General features: G+C 41.7%; 1 protein-coding gene and 1 long non-coding RNA gene across 2 annotated transcripts in view; one reads left to right on the forward strand and one right to left on the reverse strand.

Moving 5' to 3' along the window:
* The window catches only part of ablim3 (actin binding LIM protein family, member 3), a 60,728-nt gene extending 49,917 nt beyond the window's left edge, over positions 1-10,811 (forward strand). Inside the window, exons 11-24 of the mRNA XM_061273713.1 lie at positions 40-204; positions 1,070-1,099; positions 1,197-1,323; positions 1,501-1,596; positions 1,886-1,936; positions 4,442-4,576; positions 4,674-4,744; positions 4,893-5,061; positions 8,382-8,411; positions 8,697-8,752; positions 8,954-9,020; positions 9,121-9,131; positions 9,233-9,313; positions 9,511-10,811. Of these exons, the coding sequence (XP_061129697.1) occupies positions 40-204; positions 1,070-1,099; positions 1,197-1,323; positions 1,501-1,596; positions 1,886-1,936; positions 4,442-4,576; positions 4,674-4,744; positions 4,893-5,061; positions 8,382-8,411; positions 8,697-8,752; positions 8,954-9,020; positions 9,121-9,131; positions 9,233-9,313; positions 9,511-9,624 (1,203 nt within the window). The 3' untranslated portion in view covers positions 9,625-10,811. The remainder of the gene's footprint in view (positions 1-39; positions 205-1,069; positions 1,100-1,196; positions 1,324-1,500; positions 1,597-1,885; positions 1,937-4,441; positions 4,577-4,673; positions 4,745-4,892; positions 5,062-8,381; positions 8,412-8,696; positions 8,753-8,953; positions 9,021-9,120; positions 9,132-9,232; positions 9,314-9,510) is intronic.
* LOC133151013 (uncharacterized) lies at positions 8,667-9,594 on the reverse strand. Its single transcript, XR_009713850.1, has 2 exons — positions 9,456-9,594; positions 8,667-9,332 (listed from the first exon to the last, which is right to left on the reverse strand). It is a non-coding gene; the product is annotated as an uncharacterized LOC133151013 (long non-coding RNA).
* Positions 10,812-12,158: the final 1,347 nt, after the last annotated feature.

A 12,158-nucleotide genomic window follows, 5' to 3' on the forward strand; every position in this document is an offset into this window, starting at 1 on the left:
CTGTGTTGGTGGTTGTATGTGTGTTTGTCCTCTCTCCAGGCCAGATTGGCGAATGAGTTCCTAGATTATAAGGACCTAGCTGCCCTCCCAAAGATCAAGGCCATATATGAAGTCCAGCATCCAGACCTCATATGCTCCTCATACCAGGCCTACCAGAGATACACCTCTGATGACAGGCTAAACTTGACTTACAGCTATGGGGAGGTACAACTGCTGCACACTCCAGGCCAAATGTGGTACTGGTTTGTAATTTAAAGAGAAAATTTAACTTTTCCCAGATAGACACACGAGGAAGAATGCTTGTGCGTTGCACATATCTTTGCATATTGCATTTTATTGGGGTTATATGAAATGCATGACGAAATCAAAGAACTGCAACTTGCAAGATGGCCACTCAAACATGTATTCAAATATAACATGTATTCACTGTCCTGTTTATCCAGTGTCTCCAATTTGAATTCATTTATGTTATTTCAAATGGGCGGCTTGGTGGCGCACTGGGTAGCACGTCCGCCTCACAGTCAGGAGGGTGCGGGTTCGATTCCACCTCCGGCCCTCCCTGTGTGGAGTTTGCATGTTCTCCCCGGGCCCGCGTGGGTTTTCTCCGGGCACTCCGGTTTCCTCCCACATCCCAAAAACATGCATGGTAGGCCGATTGAAGACTCCAAACTGTCCCTAGGTGTGAGTGTGAGTGTGAGTGTGAATGGTTGTTTGTCTCCGTGTGCCCTGCGATCGGCTGGCAACCGGTTCAGGGTGTCCCCCGCCTACTGCCCGATGACGGCTGGGATAGGCTCCAGCACTCCCGCGACCCCCGTGGGGACTAAGCGGTTCAGAAAATGGATGGATGGATGTTATTTCAAATGAATACAACCCCCTCTTTATAAAGTCATCAAATTCACCCTGTTTAAAAGGATGCATCTCAGCTTGGCTACAAAATCTGATTTGTTCTGATTGATGGAAGCCTGCCAAGGGGCAGCACAACTGTACATACTTAATCTGTATTGATTATTTTGATGTGATAAGATGTTTGGACTTGAAAATAACATGTCTGCCTTCTTCGATTTTGCAGTCACTTGGGACACTTTCACCATATTCTCAGGTAGGCATTCCCCTTCGCACTGTAACAGGAAGACCATTTAAGATCACTCTCAACCACTTCTGTGTTTTTATTTTGTCATCTCATCTCACGTGTCAAGGACTACAACTGCCTGGACATGAAGCAGAGGCGATGCTCCAGTCCAGGTTACATTGACTCCCCAACCTACACTCGTCAAGGCATGTCACCCATTGTGCCTCGCTCTCCGCAGCACTTCGGTTACCCTGGTGAGCATTTAAAAATTGATACTCAAGTCGATGTGAATGCAAATGCGCTATATGTGTGTGTATGTATATAAAAATGTGGAATTTACTAGCTGACTTTTGAAACTGCTAAATGACTATCATTTTTCATTTTGTGTTGGACCCTCATATTCATCAATGCTTTGGTATGATTGGCTATAGGATCCGAGAGTGGCAGGAGCTCACCATACTATGGCCAAGAGGGACGGTCCAACACACCAACCCTCATCCAGCCCCCAAAACATTTTCATGTACCTGGTAGGACTCGTCACCACTTCATCACACGAGCCACTAATCACTCGGAGGAACAACATCAGGTTCCTCGGGACTGACAGGATGTGAATAATATGTAAAAGGAGTCTTGTTATACAAAAGAGAATTCCTTTTGGTCTATCCTCTCATACGGCATACTTGACCTGATTTAATCATGCTTCGCAACCTCTCCCCGTTTCTTCATCCCATTGTTCCGATAGCAAGTCACAACCTCTAGCCTTTCCTCTTTTATGCCACTGCGTTTCAATTTCCCATCTCCTCTTTCTCTCCTCAGCCACAGGGGAGCCCAACATCTACAGGAAGCCTCCCATCTATAAGAGAACGGGTACAGTGCAGTTAGCCCCGCCTTAGCCTGCCTGTCCTCCTGTCAGTGTAGTCATGCTGTGCTTTGACAACCATGTCATTACTGATCTATCGATGTCTTTCAACAGACCTTTAGGACCAACTATTGATTAGTATTGACATTCCAGTTATTGTTATTTCAACTACAGCAATCTAAAAACAAAACCTAGCTTGCAAACTCTAACAGCAATTTGACTTCCTTCATTTGAGTGGTGAGACTTGACTCACGGGTAAGTTTTTGCCACAGGCCTTGGAGAAAGTCAACTCTGCTCAGCCATCATGTTCCAATGTGTGGGGAAACACAAATAACTTTTAGTATTGAATGTAAAGTATGAAATCACGATAGAGATTGTTATTATTCCACCTAGACTGTTGACCACTATTTGGCAGAAATCCACTGGAAGCTGTTGTATTAGCTGCTGTATTTCAATACTTTGTCTCCTAACTCAAGCTGTTACTAAATTCAACTTGACCAGAATGTTCTACTAGAAATACTCACTCATCAACAGCTATATTACAGCTATATTACATTAGCACAGTATTTTAGCAAGTGGCCTTGTTGTTAGTTCCGTGTTTGTGCATGTTGGCTTTCATGGTCACTTTGTGAATTTTGTCAACTTGTGTACCAACACTTCTGTCCGTAAAAATGATGCTAATTACATCACAGGCTGTAATCTGTTCTTGCACTAATCCGAATTTTCAAACCATGAAATATCTATGTAACCTAACATAAAGAAATATGATGTGAGACCAAATCCCCAAGATTTGCATAGTTTGGGATTACAAGCCCGTTATGTACTACTTAACAAACATGTTTGTTTGATTTCATATCAGTCAGTTTTCTGAGAACTTGAGCCACTTATAGCCGACGGAAATATCTTGATAAAATGTCACACAGTGTCCCACAGGGGTGCTCCAGTAACATTTCCCTTTTCTTTCCACCTCTTTTTTCTTGCATCCAATCACAATTTTTTTTCCACTACCCTCCACCTCCACATCCTGCTCCATTTAACCCGGTGACCTTGCCACTGTAAGTAATCTCCCTTGTACTTGCTGTTTCACTCAGTCGGTCCATGGGTTATATTCATGTCTGTCTCTCTTCTTGTTTTGGGAACTCCATGTCAGCACAGTACAGCCTACACAACTTTACTGTGAACATACTTGTGTACTTGTGAATGTGGCGTCAGGCAAGTGGAAAGTGTGTGTCCCGAAGATGACGATGCCCGTCGCTAGTGTCATGCATTGTGTGGATTGGAATTCAATGCATCATGGATCAGGGCCGGCCGGCATGGTTACTGGCCCACAGAGTGATGGGGCGATCCATCTGACATTACGCTGCATGTCAACCTCATTGACTTCCATTGACTGTGCTTTTGTGCAGAGTGGCATCAATGTGATTGCTTCACACTCATGAAATGACTGCCTGCCTCAGGCTGGGCCAGTATCGGACTCAGGTTAAAGAGGCTTATTTTCTTGCTGTTGGCTCAAACATTGATCTCCCCGAAAAATGACGTAGGGAAGTGAATGTGGCTGTGAAGGACAATTATTAACAGTTTTCTTTCCAAGAAATCTCCTCTCATCTCATGTTCCTGTGTTAAGGATTTTTTTTAAATACAAATCTAGACGAAGAGCCCAAGCAGCCAAATTCAATTTCCATTTCATTGTTTACATGTACATTTCAAGTCTCACTTTGGCAGGTACCTGATTGACATTTGAAACACAAACCTGGGTTGGATCTAAACATATGTGTGCCTGTGACTTTACGGTGTAACAGAATCAAAAGGAAACAAAATTTAGAACCTAAATGTTCCCTCAGAGCTCATTGCAGCACTTTATTAAAAACTGTTTGTGCAACTCAGATTTGTTTGACCTACATATGTGGTACAACCAAGAATTCTAACAAAATCTCGACTGTCTCGTTTAAAAAGGCAACTTTTGGATGTGAGCTGTTGCTTTCTTAGGTTGGCCACCATCTAAAACGGCACGCAGCTACATTTATTTTGTGTTTTACTGCTGCACTCTGTCATAAGGAGACATCTACAGGCCTTGGCAATTCACTCCTCAGGCAGGTGTGGTTGTGAGAACAGATAATGCCACGTAATGCTTTTGTCACAAGTGCTGGAACTATTTTTGCAAGCCACACACGCACACACATACAAGCTGAAATTAATTCTCTGGTATGAATCAGAGCATAATTAAATTTGTAGAAATCCTATTCATCTCAGCAAAAGCACTGTGACATCTATTTTCATTCTGTTTTTATGGCTGCAGCCCCATTTCTCAGCTGGTATTTGAATATTTAAAGTGGCAATAGCAGAGAAGTAAGCAAATTTCTGATGACTAATATGGGCACGGCAAATTTACTAATTCAGAGAGACTGCTATTGAAACATTTGACAGACCAGATTGTCGGGTTTGATCGGTCTAGGTACATATGTTTTTTTTATCTGCTTTCCCTTTCTCTCCCAAATGCCTCTCTTTTTCCACAGACAATCATTTGAACACAGCAACCAAAAGTAGGACCAGCGAGGATATCCTGAGATCTTCAAGCCTGTCCACCTACTCCCCTGAGTCATACCCCCAGTCCGAGTGTGACTACTACCCATACAGCAGCTCCCCCAGGGGTATGGAAGACTCTTTTCACTCCATATGTTTTACTGCCTCCTCCTTGAGTTTATTTTCACTCATAAGGCAATGTCTTGTATCTGTGTTGCCGCTCAGCCTATCGGGTACCAAGGAGAAGGTACTCAACAGGAGGAGATGAAGAGAGTTGGAGTCACAATCTTCAAAGAGTAAGAGCTTCATTATTCGCGTCCCCCTTTCCTTCAACATAGTGTCAGAAACAGCATAAATTATGCATATCTTAGGGTATGGTACCTAAACGATCCCCCTTTGTTTGTTCCTCTTGCACTACTTGGGCTCTGCACGTCAAATTTTCAGATTGGGAGTGGCATAGGAAGGATGATCCTAAAGGAGGAGATGAAAGCCAGATCTGGTTCCTATGACAACGACCCCTGGGGCAGTGCAAGGAATTCTCGTAGCGGGAGCAAGGAAACCCTCAACACTACAGGCTATGCCTCCACGGCTTACAACAACACTATCAATGGATGTAAGCAAGCACCTTGCTCCCCTCATGCACCCGCTTCCCATATGGCGCGAGAGGTTCCAGAATGTACCAATACCAAGTGTCCATCTCATCCTACCTCCAACTTTGAGGATGTACTAAACTGTCAAATATAAGACAAGTAGATTTAGCAGGATTACACAAAAAAGATGTCAATAATTTCTTTAACCTCCAATATCATTACTTGGAGCTGGGGTGTAGATACAGGTCAGGACTGAGTTTGTGGTTTACTGGAGGGGGGGGGGGGGGGGTTCCTGTGATAGAAACGGGATGCTGCTGTCAACCTTGTGGCCAGTCTTCAGCAGCAGGCAGACAAATTTGTCATTGTTTGGACTGTATGACCACAGTGTTCTCTCATTGATGTAAATTCCAATATACAAAGATACTGTCACAGAGAAATTTATCTCGTCATGTTCATCACTCACAGGCAACTGAAAACACTACCGAGGGCCCGCCTTCCCCCACAATGCATCGCACAGAAAATTAGCAATCTCCCTCTCTCTTAAAAAGATAAATACGATTCACAGAACATTTGAAGTGTGCTTGAGTAAGGACCGTTTTGAACCATAAAACAAAAAAAAAACTAAAATTATTGTAACCATGAGCCTTCATCTAAAGTAGGGGTGTCCAAACTTTTTGCAAGGAGGGCCATATTTAGTAACACGAAGGGGCCCGGGGGCCAATATTTGTTGTCGCTTTACTCCCGGGGGTGTGTGTGTGTGTGTGTGTGTGTGTGTGCTAGTGGGACGTCCAACGCTGCGCGTTCCCTTCTCTTCCTGGGGGTGCTAGTGGGACGTCCAACGCTGCACGTTCCCTTCTCTTCCGGGGGGGTGGGGTGGGTGCTAGTGGGACGTCCAACGCTGCGCGTTCCCCTCTCTTCCGGGGGGCGTCAAGCGCTTTGTGTGGCGGGCTCCATCTAGTGTGGAAACTGAGAAGTGCTCAAGCTGTTGTGCGGGCCACATTCAATTATGTTTTCGGAATTTGCTGCGGGCCAATAAAAATTGGACCGCGGGCCGCAGTTTGCCCGCGGGCCGTAGTTTGGACACCCCTAATCTAAAGCTTTGAGAAGCATGAGTGGAGAAGCTCCCTTTTTTATCAGGCAATCTGCAAGATGAGATTTAGTCACTGACCAACAGACCTGTTTTATTTATTTGGCCTATAAGAGCTCGTTAACATTATTTATCTATTATTTAACACTAACACACTTTAACTTTATTCAACCTAGACTGGTGCTCACATAGAAAAAGATCTTCATGTCTGATAAACACCACAGACCTATCCTGTCCAATAACTAGAGCAGGACCTTTCCACTCTGTACTGTCAGCTTGTTTGTAGAACACTTTGTCTCCTGTTTCATACTTTTCATCTGTAGGCTGAGTTGTTTGCGTAGTGCTGTTCTTATACTTTCAGAACATTCTACCTCGGTGAAAGCTCTCCTGGCTCCAATTAATTCTGATATTTGCTGACCTACTTTAGTGCTCAGAGTATTTCCTTCCAAAGCAGGTACTAGTTGATCAACTAATACAGAAGACAGATTAAGGTTTTGACCAAAAACAAGCTGGTGTGGGCTGTAACCATTAGGGGTGTAAATCGCGGGTTTTGTCACGATACGATATAATATCGATACAAAGAACTACGATACGATATTTGCCGATATCTTAAAGCCTGCTGCGATTCATTCACGACATATCGCGATATAGTGCTCTACGATCGATTTTTATTTTTTTTTTAAATAAAAAATATAGAACAATATCCTGATTTATAACAATTCATACGCAAAATCAACAAGGTACTGCAAACTCTTTATTTAGGAAATTACAAGAGTATTGTAGTATACGAAGTGCTTATTTTAACACTGAACTTTGATGTCGTGTTTTTTCTTTAAATGTGCGGCCAGATTTGTGCTCCCTGAATATTTGATTACCGCATGGCAGGATTTACAAACTGCACGTGTCTTGTCTGTTGAGCCATCATTTCTTTGGAATCCAAAGTGCTTTCAAACAAATGACGTGAAGCCTAAAGGGGAGCAGATTTCCTCGTCTTTTTGGACACTAGCCATAGCACCAGCCCAGGAGCCTCGTACTAGTTGTCGACTCCCCTTTCACGTGCCTGCTCTGCTCACAACACAACAACGCCGCGCGCACTGCTCCCGGAAAGAGGAAGTGAGCAACAATGAACTGGATTTCAAAATAAAGTCGCGTCTAATGTCCGAGGTCAAACACGGCGATATAAATCGATGTTTACCTTTAGCATCGATGCCAATAAATCGTAGAGCATTATATCGATTAATCGATGTGTATCGATGAATCGTTACACCCTTAATAAATTGGTTTACAATGTGACAGAAAAGGTTTTCCATATTGCCCAGCAATATTTGAATCTCTTTTTTTGTAGCCCTTGACATTCATATTGTAGCTTGTCTTCATCCGCTTTCCCCTTTTCCCCACCAAAGTGCTTCTTTTCACTTGCATGCAGCATCACTTTCGTCATCTCCCTTCTCGTCCTCCTCCAACTTCTTCCTCGCCCCAGGCGTGGCGTTTCTACATGCTACTATTCTTCATCACTCCGCGTATTCATTAGGGGTGTAACGATTCATCGATACACATCTTGATTAACGGACAAGACACGTGCAGTTTGTAAATCCTGCCATGCGGTGATCAAATATTCAGGGAGCACAAATCTCGCCGCACATTTAAAGAAAAAACACGACATCAAAGTTCAGTGTTAAAATAAGCACTTTGTATACTAAAATACTCTTGTAATTTCCTAAATAAAGAGTTTGCAGTACCTTGTTGATTTTGCGTATGAATTGTTATAAATCAGAATATTGTTCTATATTTTTTATTTAAAAAAATATATATATCGATCGTAGAGCACTATATCGTGATATATCGTGAATGAATCGCAGCAGGCTTTATGATATCGGCAAATATCGTATCGTAGTTCTTTGTATCGATATGATATCGTATCGTGACAAAACCTGCGATTTACACCCCTAGTATTCATGCATCCATTCCTGTGCACAGCTGGTGTTGCATAGCCTGGTTTATTTATGAGCTGTAAGATCTCTCATTAAAGCTCTTTCTCAAATGGGAGGGGACAGCACTCTGTTGGTTCACGCTCTTGATTCCTGTTTGATTCCTCTCCTTACTGGGCCACTTTCTTCCATATCGTGCTTGTGATGCTGTGTGATCCTCCCAAGCTTTAATAATAATAAAACATTTCATTGCTGTGTAAATTCGAGTTCTTTTTTACTTGTGTAGTTAAGAAGTTCTAATGATCTTCTCATTGTTTGCCTCTCACAGCTCCCCGATCCCAATACAGCACTGATAGTGGTGAGTAGATTGGTCTGATTAGCAACATAAACACACAGCAAACTTCACATTCATTTGAATAGCAACATTTTTAAAGTATAACATTGTCACGGAAAAATGTTGGCATTTCAGATAACTCTACTGGCACCCTCAAATATTTGTTGCTAGTGAGCGCCGTCTTGTGGCAGCAGTTTGTCACTGATGTTATATTTCCATAACATGTCTTGTGCAGGACTGATATGTCAAACCTGGAAAAATGATTGTGCAGCACTGTAATACTTTTAAATGTTCATGTTTTTATTTTAGAGTTTGTTTGCAAGTCTGCCTCACTTCCCGGTTATGGACGCAATGGCATACAACGGGTGAGTGAATCACACAAAGCATTTTCCTGAAAATATGCTAAATTTGATCCTTGTATGTGGTGCAGAGCCTTGAATAAAAATTCAAAAAAGTAATCCCATTAAAACTGTCTCACATTTTTTCACTTTACTATCACAAACTTGAGCGTATTTTGTTTTTACGACTTGCTGAACTGACCCTGTTTTACTCCAAATCACCTGCAGCCTCAAAGTGCCGATTACTACCAGTACCAGTACGACAGTAGTAATGAACTCAACTGGGGAAGCAGAGGTATATGGAAACATCTTTTAAGCACGTGAATCTTTTTTTGAATAAGTGAATCAAGCACTATCCATTGCACTAACTTAACTATCTTTTATTTGGATTACAGCAGAATACAAGGTAAGCGCTTTACACTTAATTCTATTGAGATGTTTTGAATTATTCAAATGGTAATGAAGATGAGACATCTGATTTTTAGGCCCGTTTGAATTCTCTTGCAGATTTATCCGTACGAAGCGCTTATTGTCACCACCAGAGGGAGGAACAGGCTTCCCAGAGATGTCGAGAGATCCAGACTGGAGGTAAATTGTACTCTTCCTTCTAAAAAAAAGAATATATACTAGGGAAATAATAAGAATAAGAATAAACAGTCAGCATTCGACTTCACACTGTATCACTCAAGTGTTGCTCACCCAGATAGACAGGATAATGAAGAAATTTTACCTGAGAAAATAAAACAGGTAGTACGTGTTAAAGGGATTTTCCTTCTTTGTCCCAGCGTCACCTTTCCCCAGAAGAGTTTGTCCAAGTGTTCGGCATGAGCATCGAGGATTTCGACAGGTTGGCCTTATGGAAGAGGAACGAGCTAAAGAAACATGCCCGACTCTTTTAATCGTGTGTGAATGTCCGTCAAATACTGCCATACATTTAGAGAGGAACTGAGAAACTGCAGAGATTCCTGCACCGTTCACTGCCATGGCTGAGAACCTGTTCTAGAGCTCGTCAAGCAACCAACCAAATTGTGGGCACACCAGCACAGACTTGTGTGGTTCCCAGACGTATTCACACAAACAGTGCTTGTGTGATCATGTGCTGGAGTAAGATGAAAGCAATACAGACTTGGAAGTGTAGATGCCATCTTGTACTTTTCTTTATTGTGAAGGACTGAGGGAGGCATGTCTGCCCCCCCCCCCCCTCCCCCCCAAAAAATAAAGAGAGCTGCCCAACTTTGCCACCATGAGAAGAATTTTGGCTTTGCCTTACTTATTATGCTTTTTACATAACCTTTAAAAGTGTGCAGCACCAGCAATCTGAATAAGTAGAATGTAGTTGAAATATAACATTTTTGTCACTTTACTTGTAAAAATGATGCATAATGATAATGAATAAGAGCTTAAATGTTTGCTTTGTGTTTTTTGTTTTTGCATTATTATCACTTCTTCCCCCTGATTATGCACTCTTACTCAAAATACTGTGTTCCTTTATACAGACTATCGATAGGAAACAAGCAACGGAAAGTACAGTGCTTCTAAACCTATTTGACTTACAGTAAATATGAAATAACAGTGTGCAAATGCAGATTAGCAGTACACAATAATTAATGGTTACACCATTTAAAATGACTGACAATGCATTTACTATGTTTGAGAACATTTGAGTATGTGCAATACACTTCACTGATCACAAGACAAGCCACAGACACAATGTTATCTTTCTGTTTGTTTTGTAGTTCATTGCAATAAAGAGTTGTGCACAGCTGTCATCCAAACAACATCCATAATGATTATCCAATGATTTTACAGGGGTTATGATGAGTAATTAAAAAACTGCTTTGCAACGAATTGCTCGTGTTGCTTAAAATCCAGGGTTATCAATGTTTTTCATTTGCACACTATTATTTGGGATTTTGCCATTAAAATTAAACTTATAATTCCCTATCCCTCTCTTTGTGGAGAATGTAATTTGATATTAATACAAACACATAGTTACAAACACCATCTCAGCCTCAGGAATATTATTACTGCTACCAAGTTTACGTTGTTAACTGTTTAATATATGCATTAAACATTTTTGTCTTGAGTTAAGTAATTGGTTAATTGTTTACTATTAAGTTACCGTATTTTCCGGACTATTAGGCGCACTGGACTATAAGGCGCACCTTCATGTCAGATTTTTAATCCAAATCAAATCATTCTCCATTTTATCTTTTTTATTTAAACTTCAGATGCAACAAATGACTTTATAATCACAAAATAATGATCCATAGTCTTTTTGATTCACGATTCATAGTCTTCAGCAGGCCACTTATGCTTGATTTCATGACACAATGCTTCGGGCCAGTTTGAATTTAGGAATTTAGTCCATATATAAGGCGCACTGGACTACCAGGCGCACTGTCGGCTTTTGAGAAGATTTGAGGTTTTTAGGTGCGCCTTATAGTAAGGAAAATACGGTAATTAGAAATGATGCCTGGAGCCAATCTTTGATCAACTTGCTCATTTGAGTTGACACATGCTAGGACTGAGGGATGCACAAAGTGGTGTACATCAAGGTTACTGTAGAAAGAAGGTCGGTACAGAATCAGTAACTGAAGCATCCACATAAGACGCCTAAGTATATTTGAGTACCGTATTTTGCGCCCTATTAGGCGCACCGGGGTATAAGGCGCACCTTCAATGAACGGCCCATTTTAAAACTTTGTCCATATATAAGGCGCATAAAATAGAAGCTTTACTGCAACAAACTGAGGTTGACTAGGGTTGCGGTATGCACCCACTAGCCAATAACCAACGAGCCCTCTGTAAACAATCTCGTTTCTCAAACGATCCCCTATAGAATGATCGGAACTGACTAAAGTTCGATCTAACGCATTGGTACTACTTACCTATGTTTCCCTTCCATATCGATCCGTAGATTTACTCGAAACATGAACAGAGCAGCCTATTTTGACATGAAATAGCCTCGCGCGTATAGCAGCTATCGTTATAGCATTAGCCATCCGCAATTTCATATGAGCCTCAGCTCGCAATCTCCCATGAGCCTCAGCAAAGTGTAAACAATTGCGTTTCTCAAACGAGCTCCTATGAAATGTTCAGAACTGACTAAAGTTCGATCTAACGCATTGGTACTACTTACCTATGTTTCCCTTCCATATCGATCCGTAGATTTACTCAAAACATTAACGGAGCAGCCTATTTTGAAATGAAATAGCCTCGCGGGTACAACAGCTATTCGATGACGCCCCCTGACTACAGTTACCGTAATGTTGGGAAGCGATGCGACCTTGTAATTTACTAGTCGTACTAAAACGTACTAAAACATTTTGGCAGAGCACTGTGTACAACCAGTATGGATCAACAAATTCATCACATATGTAAGGCGCACCGGACTATAAGGCGCACTGTCGACTTTTGATAAAAATTTAGG

Source organism: Syngnathus typhle, linkage group LG1 (genome assembly GCF_033458585.1).
Source record: "Syngnathus typhle isolate RoL2023-S1 ecotype Sweden linkage group LG1, RoL_Styp_1.0, whole genome shotgun sequence".
NCBI lineage: Eukaryota > Metazoa > Chordata > Actinopteri > Syngnathiformes > Syngnathidae > Syngnathus > Syngnathus typhle.